A 17,028-nucleotide genomic window follows, 5' to 3' on the forward strand; every position below is an offset into this window, starting at 1 on the left:
CATTCTCGGTGGCATTGTCAGGTGTCAGAGCTGGAGCAGAAGGAAGCAGGTAGTCAAAGGCAGTGATGGTGGAGATGGACAGACAGCCCGAATCCCCAGCACCTAAACCCCTGGGCACCCCCGATACCTCCTTCCCCTGCTGCCCTCACCCTCGATCACCCCGGGGTGACAGAGGGCACAGGTAGAGCTCAGCTCCTGTATCCAGCCCTTGCCCGCCCCAGGCTCCCCATCTGCCCGTGAGAAAGTGCCCAAGGCCAGCAGCCCCTACCACCAGGGGACCCCCACCCTGCTCGGGTCACACCTTGTGTCAGGGGGGGTGCAGCAGTCCCCCCTCAGCCCCACAGGCAAAGGGTACCACAAGGACTTGGGCCTGGAGCTAGCCTGGGACACTGGGTATGGTGAAGGGGTGTGAAAGAGGTTGGGAGCCCCCACTGCACTCACAAGACCCTCTCCCCTCCAGGGACACTCAAGCCCCACTCCTGCTGCCTCATCTGCGCGTGACCCCTCGCACGCACACTCTTGTATGCATGCTCTTGCACACGCACCCTCGCACAAGAGCGCGCTCTTCTCACAGGCCCCAAAGTGCGAGTTCCCTCCCAGAAGACCAGCTGCTCTGCCCCATACCAGGCAGCCACAGAGTGGTATCGGAGAAGTGTCCAATCCCCCCTGCAATTGGGGTGCACTGGGGGAGGGAGTCTGATGCCACCCCACAGATCCTCCCTTTGCATAACCATCCCATGCAAGCTGTGCCCTGGCATCCCATGGGCTGCATCCCATGGAATGTGGGGGTCCCAGAGGTCTCCTACTCTGCAACACCCAGATAAGCTGTGCCCCCCCGATCTCTGCCTCCCACAGCCCTCCTTGTCCAAGGGCAAAGCCCCCTGGCATAGTCCCCACCCCAGTAAGGATTTAAGAACAGGGGTAGAGTGGTACCGGCGGTACCAGTGGTGGCTCTTCTCAGTGGTGCCCAGTGCCAGGACCAGAGGCCATGGGCACAAACTGAAGCGCAGGAGGTTCCCCCCGAACATTAGGAAGCACTTTTTTACTCTGACTGCGACCAAGCACTGGCACAGGTTGCCCAGAGAGACGGTGGAGTCTCCATCCTTGATATTCGGAAGCTACCTGCACATGGTCTTGGGCAACTGGCTCTAAGTGACCCTGCCCGAGCATGAGCGTTGGACCAGATGGTCCAACTTCCCACCACCCCCCTTCTGTAATGCTGTGTGATCTGTGGCCCTGGGCAGGGACATCACTGTGGGGCGAGTGGGGACGAGGGGCTGTGCACTGGGGTGGCTCACATGTGGTGAGAATATGAATATGATTGTATTCACCGAGGTGGGGGGAACGCGGGGCCCTGTGTGCCCCTGGTGGGGGACAGGGGGGAGTTGGAGCCGTGGCCCCCCCCCCGGCCGGGGCTCGCTGCCCTGGGTGCTCCCACCCCGTGCTGTGCCGATCCCCCCGGCTCCCTGCCTCTCCGTGTGGGGACACGCCGGGGTGCACCGCATGGGCTGGGGTCCCACGGACTTTTTACTGTGCCTTTTTGGCAACCGTTTCGCACCGTGCAGGCCAACCCCTGTGAGCCTGTCTGAGACTACTCAGGCTCCAGCAGCCAGGGACACATTTACACAGAAGGTGGCAAACGTTATCACCCAGAGCCCCCCAAGCCTCCCTCCCTTCCTCCCAGGGCCCCGGTCTCCCCCCCTCCCCAGGCTGCCATCCTTCATGGCCCCACAGCGCTGGGGCCGCCTGTCCCCATCCCCAGTGGAGCTGGCCCTGTGGCCGGTTGCACCCCATCTCACAGGGTGCATTTGAGCAATCTCGTAGCCAGTGGCCCTGTCCCCGCTGACCCACAGCCACCCGCCGGCACAGCCCTGGCTGCTCCCTGCCAGCTTCTCCAGCCGCTCGCAGGTTTCGCTGCCGAGGGGAAAGGCCCTGTCAGATGGTGGCCAGAGCGACCTGGGCTGCCACCTCCTAAATGCGATGCTGCTGCACACAGCTGCTTGAGGGGCCGCAGCCAAAGCATGGGGGTCACTGCCTGCCTGCCTGCCGCGTGCCCCGACTCCGTCCTCCTGGTGTCCCTTCGCATGACAGCAGCTGCTGCTCTCTGAGCCGGTGAGAGACCCCATTCCTCTTGGGAGCCTGCAAGCATGGTGTCTGCGTGGGCTAGAGCAGAGGGCTAGTCTTCACTCTTGCTCTTCCTGGGCTATTGTTCCCCCCTGGGGCTGGATGCTGGATCCTGGTGGGGGCTGGACGCTGGAGCCCATGTGGTGTGGCTGTCCGTGCACACGTGCACACTCGTGGTGCACGCACATCTGTCTGCGCATCTGCTGGGACTGTGTGCGCAGCCTGGCTCCTGCTTGGTCCCGGGGTGGGCAACGGTGGCAGCCGGGTGGTGAAGGAACCGGCAACCCCCCCCAGGGAGACGCCGGCAAGCGGTGCCCGCGGTCGCTCCCGCCGGTGGGCTAAGAGTGATGCCCTGTTTCCCCAGTGGCTGCGGCCGAGCCCCAGGTCAGCTCTTGGCGCCAGCCCAGGGAGTTGGCGGCCATGTCACAGTGGACAGCGGTGACCGTGTCACTCTGACGTCACCTCGCGCCTGTGACACGGGTGCCCCGGCGGGTATAAAAGGGGCTGCTCCTGGAGACGGGGGAACATTCCGGGGAGAACCTCGGAGCTGTTGGGCAGGAGTTTAGAGGAGACTCGCAAACGACCTGTCCTTTGTCCACCATGCAGTGGAATGTCTCTGGCGGTGAAGAGGAAGGTGAGGGCAGAGCATCCCCACAGTCCCCACAGCCGGCTGCCGGGCGAGGGGCTCCGTGTGCGGCACCCCCAGCCTCGCTCATATGCCGAGTAGAGGCAGGCGTGCAGGAGTGCAGATGCCCTGAGCTTGGGGACCATCCCTGCGAGCATCCGTGCCCCTCACACCCCGCTCGCTCCCGACTCGCAGGTGTAACCACCCAGGCAGAAGCGGTGAAAGAAGACCTCCGCATGGTCCGGGCGCGCCTGGCCCGCTGTTCCGCAGCATCCCAAAGCCACAGGGCGCTGCTGCAGTGTCTGGTAGGTGGGGAGCGGTCCCCTTGTCCCCGGGGACTGGGGCTGCGAGACCGGAGCCCCTGACCCCTCCTTTCACCATGCAGGGGCAGAAGCAGCAGGAGCTGCAGAAGACCTTGGAGCGGCTCACCTCGGAGGTCAGTGTCCCCTCCTGTACCCACGTCCCCCAGCTGCGGCGGCTGGGGCTGTGTCAGGGGCTCAGTGCCTGCGTGCGGCTCCTTTTCCCAGAACTGTCTCGTGGCACGCTGTTTCGAAGAGAGCGGCCAGGAGCTCCAGCAACTGGAGGGGCAGGTGGCCCAGATGAAGGTGAGTTCACAGAACCACGGTCTGGTTGAGGTTGGAAGGGGCCGCTGGAGATGATCTGATCTTGTCCAATGCCCCTGCTTAAGCGGGGTCCCCTAGAGCCAGTTGCTCAGGTCCATGTCCAGATGTGGCCCGCGTCCAGAGCTGGGCCTGGGGGGGTCCCTCTGTCCGCCTGCAAGGCTGGGAAGGAGAGAGGACGCAGGGGCAAAGGCAGTGCCCGAGGGGAGCCGGGAAGGGATAATGCGGAGGGGAGGGCGCTTGTGGGAATGTCCAGCGCCCTGATGGCTTCTCCTCCTCCTCTCTCGCAGAAGCGCTTTCAAATAGCAAAGAGCGAGGCAGTCGCAAGCCTGGAAGAGGCACAGAAGGTACAGGGAAGAAGGATGCCCATCCTGGCAGGGTCAGGGAGGGGGTGCCAGTGCTGGGTCCCCGCACCCCAGCGTCCACGGGCAGGGTCATTGACTTTGGGACGTGGCATCCGCGATGGAGGGATTGGGCCCCTGCCCCTCCTGCAGATGTTGCCGTTCCCTCTTCTCTGCCAGGCAGACCGCTTTTGGGAAAAGGCAGAGGGAGGCACAGCAGTGCAGGTCCCTGGCGCCTCCCCCCCCATCTCCTGCCAAGTCCTGGGCTGCCAGCAAGCACAGGCTGAGCCGGGCATGGGGCGAGGGGGCACGCAGGACCGCTGGCCGGGTGCGGGTGTGCAAGTGGCTGATGGGCGCTGAGAGATGGGAAGCAGGGGCAGCGCCGTGTGCGAGGGGGTGTGTGTCTGTGAGAGGGCATCTGATGGTTCCCCATTCCCGCAGGCGGCAAAGGCTGCGGCGACCAGTCGAGGAGCCGGCAGAGATGCTGAGCAGAGCTCTGCGCTGACAGCAAGCAGCAAGGAGCTGCTGCAGCCTAGGGTAGGTATGGAGGGGCTCCTGGTCCACAGGGGCTGGGGCTGCAGACCCTGAGCCCCTGCTCTCCTTTCTGCACGCAGGAGGAGAACCATCAGGAGCTACATGATGCCGTACAGCAGCTCAGCACTAAGGTTGGTGTCCTCTCCTCTGCCCCTGACCCAGAGCTGCGTCGGCTGGGGCTGAGAGGTTGGAAGGGACCGCTGGAGGTCATCTTGTCGTCTCCAACCCCCCTGCTCAGAGAGGGTCACCGAGTGCCGGTTGCCCAGCGGCGTGACTAGGGAGGACAATTTTCGCAGGCTATGGGGGGGGTCCATCGCTTCCCCACGCCTGGCCTTGCGAGTCACCCAGTTTCCCAGTAGTGCCCTAGGGCAGCGGGGGAGTGAGTGGGCACAGCCCTGGGGCCGGAGAGGGGCGAGGGTGCCAAGGTCCCAGCCCAGCTGCCCGCACGACGCACCTGTGGTTTTGCAGGAGGAAAAGTTCCGTGCCCTGATAGCATCCTGGCTCAAGGAGGACAAGCAGGAGAATGAGGTAGTGCCGAAGGGGCCGGGGGAAAACGGGCGGGTGCCCACGGTCCCTGGGGCCACAGCAGGCTCAGGGACTCAGACCCTTCCCTCTCCCAGGCGCTGCGTCAGGAAATAAGAAATCTGGAAGAGAGACTGGAGGAGGAAGAGGGCTGGTAAGCAGGGTCCCTCGCCCCACATGGGTGTCCCTGCAGCACCCGGTGCCATGGGACTGCCAATGCTGGTGCCAGGGGAGCCCCATCCCTGCCTGGGGTGGGGGGGTGTGTGTGGAAGGGGACCCCCGGCGTGGCCACGGAGGTCTGTAATGTGTCCAACCAAGCCCTGTTGCCTGCAGCCAGTATCAGAGGAAGAAGGAGGCAGAGATGCCGGAGACTGTGCTGCCGGAGGTGGTGGAAGCACGGCTGGTAAGGGGGAAGAGCCTGTGGGTCTCCCTGAGGAGAGGGGTCCACGGAGGTGCCAGCCACGCGTGGGCTACGCTCCCGTGCAAGGCAACTCCGTGCAACTCCAGCTGTCCCGGCCGTGCGGCAGTGCTTGACAAGTGTCCTTGCTCTGTGTTGACCTGCAGGAGAGGGACGTGCGGGCGAGGAGACACGGTTTCAGTTACTGGCTGCAGTGAGTGTCCCCACCGGGTGATGGGCTGGACGCCTGCTCCAGCCGGTGGGGCCCCTCCATCCCTCCTGGGGCTGGGATGCATCCACCCTGCCCTGTCTCCCATACTTCTTCTGCCCCACAGGACACTCCTCCTGCTCTTTGTCGGCCTGGAGCTGGCCATCGTCTTTGCAGTGGCTGCTGCCATGCTGTACGCGTCCTGGTACGACCCCGAGGTCTTCCACCGCCTGCTGCCCGAGGAAGCCTACGCCAACCTGACATGCGTGCTGGAAGCCTACGCCAACCTGGCATGCGTGCTGGGAAAGACCCTCCGAGCAGCCAGTGAGGGGCTGCTGCCTTTTTGACCACCCCTCCCAGTAAAGCCTTATTTAGCATTGTGGACAAGCTGCAAGGATTGCTTGACAGGTTTTCGTAGGCACTGGCCAGCCCTGGGACTGGCATTCGTAATAAAGATCGGCTTTCCCTGACTGGCCTCGCTTGGTACGCAACCATTCAGCTTGTCGGTCCCAATCGTCCTTCTCGCTGGTGACCGTCCTGATTTGGGCCAGGCACACGGAGGACGAGTGGGACCTGGTGAGGGGGGGTTCATCCCCATAAAACAGTTCTGAACAGTGGCAAGGGTCCCGCAGACCAGACCTGCGCCGGAGCCCATCATGCTGAGGCCGTGGCTGTTCTCTGTGGGGCTGGTGTGTGGTGGCTTTAATGTGGGGTGATACAGGGGGCCTGTCCTCGAGGCCAGCACAGCGTGAGGGGTGCACCTGGGGCTGCGTGGTGACCCCTGGCTCTGCCGGCGAGGCTGAAAGCCAACAGGTGCTCATGGTTCACGGCTTAAATGGCTGCTTGGTCCCCCTCGGGCACTGCTTCACCAGCACGTGCTGCCGGTTGGCCCAAGCTGAGGAGGTGGAGCTGGGCCTCGGTGGCACGGAGTTGAGACCTGGCTTCTCCCGGCGGTGCAGCCAGCATCTGTGGGGGACGCGGGGTCGGCGCAGTCCCACCGCATGTGGGCTGGCATGGCACTGTGTACTGCACGTGGAGCAGGGGCATGCCGGGCACCCGTCCCCCGGTTCTGAGGGGGACAAAAACAGCCCTTGCAAGATGCAGGGCAGCAAGATGGACTGAAATGGGTTGTCTCCACCCAAAGTTGCCCTCGTCAGGCCTAGGTCACCCCAAAATGGTGCCCGAGAATAGAGAGGTGTCACACCGGTGAGTCCCTGTGGTTTTCCTTCCGTGTGGCCTTGCTGCAGGCAGGAGGCAAAGGGTGACCAGGGTTTTAGTTGCTGTCACCTCCTGTCCTGGGAACCCCTAGTGCAGGTTCATTGTGTTTCTTGGCTCTCGCGCACTGAACTGACCTGAGTTGTCCCACCGCTCTTCCCCTCCCTGCTCCCCACCTTGCCTGGACACTAGTTTGCACAAGTAAGCCTGCTCACTGCTTCTAATGTGGCACGCTGTTTGGGATTGATTTTTGCATGCGCAAAAGTAGATGTGCACGGGGTCCCGTAGCCGCTGCCTGTTGCTGCGTTGCCTGGTCGTGGCTGTGGGTCACCCCGCCGTGGGGCAGAGGGGAGGCAGCTGGCAGTGGCTGTGGGTCCCAGGGTGCGACGTGCTACTGCTGCTGCCCCCCCCGCTCTCCCTTGCCCTCTTTGCATCTGCTCTGCCTGACTGCACGTGCTGCCCTCCTTGTCCTTCGGGACCCCCAGGGACCCCCTGGCCCCCCACGATGGGTCTCAGCCACAACGCGCTCCTGCCCCGGCGGCCTTGTGCCCCCCCCCCAGTGATGCTGCCTGCACAGAGGGGTGCTCCCCAGGGCCAGTGGCTGCCATCCCGCTGCAGCCCGTCCTGCCAGGCTTCACAGTACACTGCGGGACTGGGCAGGACATTGGCAGGCGAGTGGGTCTGTGCTGAGCTCCCTTCCTTGCTGCCAGCACAGCATGGGTCTGGCTGCTAAGCGGGGGACAGCTCGTGCCCCTCCAGGGACCAGCATGGGGGTTTTGCCCCCCTGGACCGCAGCCAATGCCTCCCTCCTACCCTGGGAGACCCAGGCACCCTCCAGGCGTTGGGCTGCTCCGTGGGGGCCCATCCTGCCCTGGGCTCTGCCCACATCGCCCCAGGGGAAAAGAAGAGCTGGAGCTGGAGGGAGGTTATCAGAATGGGGACTCAGCTGCGTTGTCCCCGGGCTCTGGCTGCCCCCTGCTCCCACACTTTCTCTGGGTACCTTGAGCACCCCTCATGGTGGCCGTGACCAGTGTGTCCCTGGCTGTCCCCAGCCCTGGCTGCCCTGGGGCACCCAGCCAAGGGGTCCAGCCCACCGCTGCCCCTGCTCTTGCAGCCACTGCCCCCGCCACTGCCCTCGTTTCCACACTGGCGGTCCTGTGTCCCATGTGGCTGCTGAGCCCTCACGTGGGGCCAGCCCAGCAGCAGCCTTGGCAGAGGGATGTGGGAGATGGCGGGCTGTGCGTGGGACAAACCTTCTAACGTGATTTTTGTCTCTCTCTCTCCCCTCTCCTAACCTTGCTCTGGCTTTCTCACCTCTGGGAAACGCAAGGAGCTGGTAAGAGCCCGTCTGTCGGCCAACGTAACCCTGTGCTCTGCTCACGGGTGCTCGCTCCTGCCTCCCCTCAGCCAGACAGCCCCCGCTAATGCTGCTCCCGCTGCTTTCACCCCTTCTTGTCCATCTGCAGCACACTAGGGCTCCCCGAAAGCGCTTCAGGCCATGATGGGGCACAAGGGCTGGAGACGGGCTGCTGTGGCCCAGGGCAGCAGGTTGGGGGATCCTTTGCTGGCTTCCATTGCTGCATGTCAGTCCCTGGGGGCTGTGCCCCTGTCCTGGGGAGGACGGGGCCACCTTCACCCCCTCTGTTACTTTCCATCCTCTCCCCAGCGCCGGCCCCAGACGGCCGCCGGTGCTGCAGGGAGGCGGCTTTGCCAACAAACCCTCGCAACTGCCTCATCCCTAACGCTGAGCGTTGTGTGCAGGAGGAGCTCACCAGCACCAGCGTGGAGCACATCATCATTAATCCCAACGCCGCATACGAGAAGTTCCGGGACAAGCGCCTGAGCACCGAGGGAGTGGGTGAGCCAGGGGGTTCAGGGAAGGGTGGGCTGTGGGGACCCTGAGCTGACCCCAGGGAGGGCACAGCCACCCCAGGTATTTTGGGGTGACACCCTGCTCCTCCCTCTTCCAGATTTCTCTGATTGCATCAGCAAGCCCAGGACAACAGGCTACAAGTCTGGGGAGTATGAAATTGTGAGTCCAGAGCACAAGGGGATGTGAGCCACCCCAGTGCACAGCCCCTCGTCCCCACTCGCCCCACAGTGATGTCCCTGCCCAGGGCCACAGATCACACAGCATTACAGAAGGGGGGTGGTGGGAAGTTGGACCATCTGGTCCAACGCTCATGCTCGGGCAGGGTCACTTAGAGCCAGTTGCCCAAGACCATGTGCAGGTAGCTTCCGAATATCAAGGATGGAGACTCCACCGTCTCTCTGGGCAACCTGTGCCAGTGCTTGGTCGCAGTCAGAGTAAAAAAGTGCTTCCTAATGTTCGGGGGGAACCTCCTGCGCTTCAGTTTGTGCCCATGGCCTCTGGTCCTGGCACTGGGCACCACTGAGATGAGCTGGGCTCTGTCCTCTTGGCACCCTCCATTCAGGTATTGATAAGATCCCCCAGAGCCTTCTCTTGTCCAGGCTGAACAGTCCCAGCTCTCTCAGCCTTTCCTCACAGGAGAGATGCTCCAGCCCTGTCAGCATCTTTGTGGCCCTTTGTTGGACTCTCTCCAGTATGTCCATCTCTCTCTCTTCTGTACTGGGGAGCCCAGCACTGGACACAGCAGTCCAGGTGTGGCCTCAGCAGTGCTGAGGAGAGGGGAAGGCTCACCTCCCTTGACCACAACACTCCTAATGCTGCCCTGGACACCGTTAGCCTTCCTTGGTGGATCATGTTTAGCTTGGTGTCCACTGGGACCCCTGGAGCCTTTTCCAGAGAGCTGCTTTCCATCTGGGTGGCCCCCAGCATAGACTGGTGCCGGGGGCTGTTCCTCCCCAGGAGCAGGACTTCTCCTTGTTGACCTCCACGAGGTTCCTGTTTGCCCATCTCTCCAGCCTGTCCCAGGTCCCTCTGGATGGCAGCGCGACCCTCTGGCATCTCAGCCACTCCTCCCAGTGTGGCGTCATCTGCAAACCTAGTGAGGGTTCACCCTGTCCCATCATCCCAATCATTAATGAAGATGTTAAAGAGGATCATACCCAGCATTGACCCCAGGGCACACTGGTTGTACTGGCCTCCAACTAGACTTTGGGCTGACGATCATCACCCGATGGGCTTTGCTGTTGGGGCAGTTTCAATCCACCTCACTGCCTGCTCATCCAGCCCAGACTGCAACACCTTGTCTTGGAGGATCTTATGGGAGATGGTGTCGAAGGCTTTCCTGAGGTCCCGGTAGACAATACCCACTGCTGTCTCCTTGTCTACCAGGCTGGTCACTTCATTGGAGAAGTTGATCAAGTTGGTGGAGCATGACTTCCCCTTGGTGAAGCCATGCTGCTTGCTTTTCATGTTTTTTCTGTCATTCATGTCTCTGGAAAGGGTTTCCAGGAGTAGCTGCTCCATTGCGTTCCGAGGGAAGAAGGTGAGGCTGACTGGCCTGTGGTTCCCTGGGTCTTCCTTCTTGCCCTGCTTGAAGGTGGGGTTGACATTTGCTTCCTGCCTGTCCTCTGGCAATTCTCCCAGTCACTGTGACCCATGAAAGATTATCGAGAGTGGCCTTGCAATGCCATCAGCCAGTTCCCTCAGCCCTTGCAGGTGCATCCCACCCATGTGTCCATGCACTTCTGTCTGTCCCATTTCCTTAAGCATTCCCTGAGCTGATCCTCTTCCACCAAGGGTACATCTGCCTTGTGCCAGCCTTTCCCCAGCCACTGTCACTGGGGATTCCTGATGGCTGGTCGAGACAGAGGCGAAGGTGGCCTTCAGTGCCTCAGCTTGTCCCATGTCTGGTGTCCCTGGCCAGGCTGAGTTCCAGCTGGGCTTTGGCTTTCGTAACCTTGTCCCTGGCCTCTCGGGCAACGTCTCTCCTCCTCCCAGGTTCCCTGTCCCTGCTCCAGCTTCTACCTTCTTCCTTTCTGTATCTGAGTTTGGCAGGAGCTCCTGTTCACCCAGCCAGCCTCCTGGCTTTTTTGCCCAACAGCCCACCCGTTGGGACGGAGCGCTCTGGAGCTTGGAGGAGATGATCCCTGAATATCAATCAGCTTTGTTAGGCCCCTCTTCCCTCCATTGCCTGATCCCAGGGGACTCTTCCAAGCAGACCTTTGAAGAGGCCAGAGTCTGCTCTCCTGAAGCCCAGGGCTGTAAGCCCCCTCTTTCCTGCCCTCAGCATCCTGGTGGTCACTGCTGCCCAGGCTACCTTTGACGTCCACATCCCCAACAAGCCCCTCCTTGTTGGTGAAGATGAGCACCAGCAGAGCCCCTCTCATAGGCTCCTGTGTTACTTGGAGGAGGCCATTGTCGTCAGTGCCCTTAGGAGCCTCCTGGGCTGCTCATGTCCTGCTGTGTTGTCCGTCCAGCAGGTCTCTCTGAAGTCCCTTATGAGGACCAGGTTCCTCTGAACACGAGGCTGCTCCTACCTGTCCATCAAGGGCCTCACCCGCTTGTCCTCCCCGGTCAATCCCTTTTCTTGCCTTTCTGCGCAGGTATGGGCAGGCACTGAGGGGAGTTGGGTACCAGCATCCTACCCACCACCTCCTGCCCTGGGTGCCTGGTGCGTGGGCAGGCCGTGAGCCCCCGCCTGACCCCCCTGTTCCTCTCTCTGCAGCTTGGTGAGGGTCTTGGTGCCAAAGAGACGCCCCAGCAGCGGTACCAGCGGCTGCAGCACGAGGTGCAGGAGCTGGTTAGGGAGGTGGAGCAGATCCAGGTGAGCATCACCCCTCCCCTGGGGACCGGTGGGGAGGCTGTCCCGGGGGGGGTGACACAGCCACCTTTCTTCCCCCCGACAGAGCACGGTGAAGGAGGTGGCGAAGGAGGAGCTGACGCCCGTGGCCTTGGCCAGGCAGGTCGAGGGCCCGAAGCAGCAGCTGGTCTCCAGCCACCTGGAGAAGCTGCTGGGCCCTGCTGCAGCCATAGACTTTGCAGATCCCGAAAGTGCGCTGGCCAAGTGAGTGGGGTCCCAGGACCTTGGGGCCGCAGCTAGGGGAGTTGAGGGAGAATGGCAGCATCCCCATGGGGTGGTGCTGGGGCCCTGTGCCCACCTTTGCCCCCTGCCCAGGCGCCTGCTGCAGCAGCTGGAGGTGGTGAGGTGCAGCAAGGTGGCAGCAGGGAAGACCCCTGACAAAGCCCCGGCGCCCACCGGAGACGCTGTCACCCTTGAGCTGTACTGGCAACCGGAGCAGGACCACTTTGCCCAGACTGCCAAGGTGAGCATGAGGGGGGGACACTGCGCCTGACCCCAAAATGGGGTGTCCTGCCATCTCACCCCCTCACCTCCCCCCAGATCACAGAGCTGGAGAAGCGGCTGGCGCAGCTGGAGGCGACGGTGCGGTGCGAGCCCGACAGCCAGGTGAGGGGCCAGGGGTGCCTGCCCTGCCACTCTCCTGCCCCACTAATGCAGTTTCCTTCCCCACAGAACCCGCTGTTTGTAGGGCTGAAGGGCACCAGCCTCGTGGTGAGTCAGGCAGGGGCTGGGGGTGTGCAGGGTCCCTTTCCCCCACCCGGTACCCATAGCACTTGGGAGGCCAGCCCCTGGGTGCTGCCGTGTCCCCCCTCACCCTGCTTTCCATCCCCAGGAGACCGTGCAGGTCCTGCAGGCCAAGGTGAACATCCTGGACGTGGCCGTGCTGGACCAAGTGGGGGCCTGGCTGCAGGTGAGGCGGGGGCAGAAGGAGGGAACTGCATGGTGGGTGTCAGGGCTCCACAGGAGAGCCACAGGACAGCAGTGGCCAAGGTCATGAAACTGGGGGTGGGCAGTGCTGGATTTGGGATCTCGCATCTGCTTCCCCTTTCCCAGAGCGTCCTGGGGAAGATGAATGAAATTGCCGAGCACAAAGCAACTGTGCAAGATGCCGACACCCAGAGCAAGGTAGGAGCTGGAGGGGAGGCAAGCCCCAAAGGCAAGCCCAGCACAGCGGGGGATATTCGGAGCCCCCCTTCTAGACTGTGCTTACCCCCAACTTCTTGACCTGGCCCATCCACCAGATCCACCAGATCTATGAGACGATGCAGCACTGGGACCCCGTGGCCAGCACCTTGCCTGACGTTGCGCAGAGGCTGGTGACCCTCAGGGACCTGCAAGAGCAAGGTGAGGGGCTGAGGGGATGTTGGGGACAGTGGCATGGTGCCACTGGGAGCATCTTGGGGGGGTGGTGGCTCTGCTCCCTGCCTCCTGCACTGAGCAATCTTCTCCCTCCCAGCCACACAGTTTGGGCAGCTCCTCATGCACTTGGACACCACGCAGCAGGAGATAGCTGGTGCTCTCAAGGACAACACCACGCTGCTGGCAGAGGTGGGTCCCACCAACACCCACTGGGCTGGAGTGGGATCCCCTTCCTGCCCCCACCGCTCACCCCCTTCCCCACTCGCCCCCCCCCCAAGGCCCAGCAGACAATGAAGGAAAACCTGGCTGTCGTAGAGGACAACTTTGTGGCCATAGATGCCCGCGTCAAGTGGCTGCAGAAGCGACAGCACCATGGAGACACCTTCGCACCGGGCATCCCTGCTGCCGCCAGGGCCCTGCGACCCTCTGGGAATCTCTGCCTCCCCAAGCAGGTACCAGCCCCTGCTTGTATTATACTCTGGCTCTGCCCCCCTGCCCAGCACGGGGGCTGGAGGGGTCCTCCCCACCTCTCCATTCCCACCTCGGGGCGGGGGGTGGTGGTGGTGTCTCTGTAGCCCCCTGATTTACCCTAATAAACAGCTCAGCTCAAAGTGTTTCGGTGTCAGCATCTCCTCTAGGCTGTGGGGCATGAGTATGTGCCAGCTGCTGGGTTTTAAATGTGTCTTTTCATGGTGCATAACCCCCCCACCCCCCTGCAGCCTCCTCGGTGCACTAAATCCAATTGCTCTGTCAGAAAGCTGTGACCCACGGGGAGAACGTCTCCTCGTTGCCAGCTGTAGGGCAGGAGGTAGTGTGTCTTGTGTGTGTGCGTGGGTGGCCTGGGGCAGGGGCGCATGGCCCCCCCACAGGCTGGTGGAGATGATTATTGCTGGGACTGGGGGATGGCAGCGGGGGGGAACCTTGTTTTTGGTGAGGGACAACCTGGTGCAAAACTGACCCTGAGTAGATCCAGCCATGGGGCTGCGGCCCCCTCAAACCAGAGGTGATGGGGGGCAGAGGGACCCCCAGCATGCAGAGTGGGCACTGGGGACGGAGCCCTGGCTGCATCCCCTCACGCCAGTCCTGTCCCCCCAGCGCGGTGGGGGCCACCTCTGGCCCTGGTGGGTTTGAGCCCTGGGGGCAGTTGCTGGGCCATGATCTTGTGGGGATGGCCGCCAGGACTGGGGTGAGCACTGGAGGGACACAGGCTCCTCTGGAGGGACAGGCCAGCACAAGGAGGACGGCAGTTGCCCTTTAGGTGAGGGAGCAGCTGGAGAGCGTGGAGCTCTGCCTGGGTGAAGAGCAGAGGGAGGGTGACTGAGGGCTCCTGGGTAAGGACTAAAGAGCAGGCAGGGAAGGTGAGGCCCTCAACGGCCAAGTAGGAGCAGCCTCATGTTCGTGGGCCCTGGTCCTCATGGGGGATTTCGGAGAGACCTGCTGGAGGGACGACACAGCAGGACGTAACCAGCCCAGGAGGCTGCTAAGGGCACCGACGACAACGGCCTCCCCTTCTAACAGCGAGGCCTCTCCCCTTCTTGTCAGTCAAGGTCCCTTGCGCATGGCTTCAAAGCCATCTTGACGTGGTGGTTTTTCTTAGGTAACATAGACAAGGTGACGCGCTTATCCTACAATCACAGGTTTCTTTATTCTCGTTCTAGTTTGATTTCAAGAGAACCGGGACCTCCCTGGGCAGCTCCCAAAGGCGTCTGTCAGCTTTGGGGGCAGGACTCCATCGAAGATGTCCCTCTTCAGGAGGACCAAGAGGAGGACGATGATCTGCAGGAAGGCGAGGAACAGCAAAAATCTCCTGCGGGACAGGAGAGGGGTCAGGCAGAGCAGGGAGTAAATTTGTCTCAGCTCTTGACAACCACCCTCTTTGAATGCCACCGTGGGGCCTCGCACCACGCTGGGCACAACACACCCTGCTCGGGACTGGTTGAGGCTCTGCTGTACCTCTCCCCAGTGGGCCCCCAAAATCCCCCGCTAAGTGCCGCCCAAGCAAGGAAGAAAAGAAATCCTGAACTACTTCATCCCTGACAAGTCCAAAGCTGCCCAGTGCCCTTGGACCAGTGGCACGGGCATCCCACTGCGTAGGGAAGAGCCCCGGCACCCCGAGCCCCCAGAGCAACTCACCGCAGCCAAGAAGCGATCTTATGCCTCCTCGACGCCATCTGCTCCTCCTACAAGCCAAGGCACACAGGGACATGCGTTGGGGTGCATGAGGCAGCTGAGGTCTGGGGGCTCAGACCCCCTCCCTCGTCCCTGCTGAGATCAGTGAGGGCCCCCGTGTCCCCTGGGCAGAGTGCAGACCCTTCCCTCCCCAAGGCCCACAGCGGGGTTGTCTGTCCTACCAGCCGCACAGCCACCAGCTCCTGCAGCAGGCTCTCGCCTGCCGCGTCTGCCTGCGCCGCCGTCTTCCCCCTGCTACAGACACCATGGGGTTTGGGCTGTGAGAAGAGACCTTGGCCAGCATGGTGAACCCCTGGGTGGCCAACAGGGAGCCAGGGTGCTGCCCAGCCTCTGCTGGGGCTGGCACCAGGCACCCCCGGCATCCCAGCACCGCACAGACCCACCCCAGGCCCGGAGGGCACGGAGGAGAGCCTGGGAGCTGCTCAGAGTTGTGCAGAGCTGCTTCCAGGAGTCCCGAGTTGCTCAGTGCTCTTTTGAGCCGCTTAGACAATTCAAAGGGCTCTCCAGAGCAGGCTGGAGGAGCCAGGAAGATGTCTGTGAGCAGCAGAGGCCTGCCCACTGCTGCTCAGCAACCCCCCCGAACCCCCTGCCCCAGATTTCAGTCAGGGCCCCGTTGCCACTCACAAAGCTGTTGGCTCTTGGAGGCCTTGCCGTCTCTCCAGCAGGTGCTGGAGCTTGTTCCTCAGCAGCTGGAGAAGCAAAGGGCCTGGTTAAGAAGCCATGCCATGCCTCCTCTGAGGGGGGTTCCCCCACAAACATGTTGAGCCCCCGTGCCTCCTGTCCCCAGTACCTCATTGACGAGAGCCTGCTCCTGAAGAGCTTTTACCGCCCCCGACCACTGCTCCCTCTGCCAAGCCAGCGGGGGACGTCGCAGGGAGCCATGCGCAGGAAAGGGCAACTTCTGCGCCGCTTCCAGGCTTGCAGCTGCCTCCCTCCTTGCCATTTGAAAGTGCTTCTGCGAGAGAGGAGGGGAGGAGGAGGAGAAGCCGTCAGGGCACCGGGACACTCCCCAAGCGCGCTCCCCTCCGGCTCCGCTCGGGCACTGCCTCTGCCCTCGCGTCCCCTCTCCTTCCCAGCCCTGCAGGCAGACAGAGGGACCCCCAGGCCCGACTCTGGACACGGGCCTGAGCAACTGGCTCTGGGTGACCCCACCTGAGCAGGGGCACTGGACGAGACCAGATCATCTCCAGAGGTCCCTTCCGACCTCAGCCAGACTATGGTTCTGTGAACTTGCCTTCGTCTGGGCCATCTGCCTCTCCAGCTGCTGGAGCTTCTGGCTGTTCTCTTCCAAAGAGCGTGCCATGACACAACTCCAGCAAGACGAGCAGCAGCCAGGCACCCTCTTCCCCCTGCTACGGACACCGTAGCAGGAGGCGTTGGGGGCACGAGGGACTGATGGGGAGAGAAGGAGCTCCCCGATGCCTGCGTTGGCGGGCGCCCGTGCGGGGTCCATGAAGCTGCTCTGCCCTCGCTGTCCTCTCCCCCGTTGGGGCCTTCCGCTGCACAGTGGCCACGGGACAGGTCGTGGCGAGTCGTCTCTGAACTCCTGCCTAGCAGCACCGAGGTTGTCCCCCAAATGCTCCCCCGCCTCTGGGAGCAGCCCCTTTTATACCCGCCGGGGCACCGATGTCACAGGCCCAAGGCGACATCACAGAGACACAGTCATCGCTGTCCACTGTGACATGGCCGCCAACTCCCTGGGCTGGCGCCAAGAGCTGACCTGGGGCCCAGCCGCTGGGTCCCAGCCGCCCAGTTCCCTGGGGAACGGGGCACCACTCTCAGCATGGCTCTTAGCCCACTGGTGGGAGCGACCGCAGGCACCACATGTCGATGTCTCCCTGGTGGGTTTGCTGGTTCCCTCACCAGCCGGCTGCCACAGCTCCCCACCGCAGGACCAAGCAGGAGCCAGGCTGCGCACACAGTCCCAGCAGACGCTCAGACAGACGTGCGTGCACCACGAGTCGCTCTGGACGGCATCCCTTCCCTCCAGTGTGCCGACCGCACCACACAGCTTGGCATTGTCGGCAAATTTGCTGAGGGTTCGCTCGATCACACTGTCCATGTCGCCGACAAAGGTGTTAAACAGCCCCGGTCCCAAGACCGACCCCTGAGGAACACCACTCGTCACTGCTCTCCACTTGGACATCGAGCCGTTGACTGCAA

The 17,028-nt window shown here is 62.6% G+C and overlaps 2 protein-coding genes and 1 long non-coding RNA gene across 3 annotated transcripts; all 3 read left to right on the plus strand.

Annotated features, from left to right (window-relative positions):
- The first annotated feature begins 2,037 nt into the window (after nucleotides 1–2,037).
- Nucleotides 2,038–2,995, plus strand: LOC138689911 (uncharacterized). Its single transcript, XR_011328705.1, has 3 exons — nucleotides 2,038–2,112; nucleotides 2,489–2,758; nucleotides 2,945–2,995. It is a non-coding gene; the product is annotated as an uncharacterized lncRNA (long non-coding RNA).
- A 133-nt stretch (nucleotides 2,996–3,128) lies between these two features.
- Nucleotides 3,129–5,787, plus strand: LOC138689875 (uncharacterized). The gene is made up of 10 exons (XM_069806518.1): nucleotides 3,129–3,185; nucleotides 3,277–3,354; nucleotides 3,660–3,716; nucleotides 4,152–4,247; nucleotides 4,325–4,375; nucleotides 4,431–4,772; nucleotides 4,865–4,920; nucleotides 5,100–5,169; nucleotides 5,331–5,377; nucleotides 5,499–5,787. The coding sequence occupies exons 1-10, from the start codon at nucleotides 3,129–3,131 to the stop codon at nucleotides 5,716–5,718; spliced, it is 1,074 nt and encodes a 357-aa protein (XP_069662619.1). The 3' UTR covers nucleotides 5,719–5,787.
- Nucleotides 5,788–7,600: 1,813 nt separating this feature from the next.
- On the plus strand, nucleotides 7,601–13,283 carry LOC138689876 (dynactin subunit 2-like). Its single transcript, XM_069806519.1, has 13 exons — nucleotides 7,601–7,771; nucleotides 8,348–8,444; nucleotides 8,557–8,618; nucleotides 11,182–11,280; nucleotides 11,363–11,520; nucleotides 11,632–11,779; nucleotides 11,857–11,922; nucleotides 11,989–12,027; nucleotides 12,149–12,226; nucleotides 12,370–12,441; nucleotides 12,558–12,660; nucleotides 12,773–12,864; nucleotides 12,954–13,283. The coding sequence occupies exons 1-13, from the start codon at nucleotides 7,601–7,603 to the stop codon at nucleotides 13,248–13,250; spliced, it is 1,482 nt and encodes a 493-aa protein (XP_069662620.1). The 3' UTR covers nucleotides 13,251–13,283.
- Nucleotides 13,284–17,028: the final 3,745 nt, after the last annotated feature.

Source organism: Haliaeetus albicilla, chromosome 18 (genome assembly GCF_947461875.1).
Source record: "Haliaeetus albicilla chromosome 18, bHalAlb1.1, whole genome shotgun sequence".
Classification (NCBI taxonomy): domain Eukaryota; kingdom Metazoa; phylum Chordata; class Aves; order Accipitriformes; family Accipitridae; genus Haliaeetus; species Haliaeetus albicilla.

Coding starts and splice junctions, on each gene's coding strand:
- LOC138689875 (XM_069806518.1), top strand. CDS start 3,129: ATGCAGGGGCAGAAGCAGCAGGAGCTGCAGAAGACCTTGGAGCGGCTC. Junction 3,355..3,659: donor GGCAGGTGGCCCAGATGAAG/GTGAGTTCACAG, acceptor CCTCTCTCGCAG/AAGCGCTTTCAAATAGCAAA. Junction 4,921..5,099: donor CTGGAGGAGGAAGAGGGCTG/GTAAGCAGGGTC, acceptor TGTTGCCTGCAG/CCAGTATCAGAGGAAGAAGG.
- LOC138689876 (XM_069806519.1), top strand. CDS start 7,601: ATGGTGGCCGTGACCAGTGTGTCCCTGGCTGTCCCCAGCCCTGGCTGC. Junction 12,227..12,369: donor AAGTGGGGGCCTGGCTGCAG/GTGAGGCGGGGG, acceptor CCCCTTTCCCAG/AGCGTCCTGGGGAAGATGAA. Junction 12,661..12,772: donor CAGGGACCTGCAAGAGCAAG/GTGAGGGGCTGA, acceptor TCTCCCTCCCAG/CCACACAGTTTGGGCAGCTC.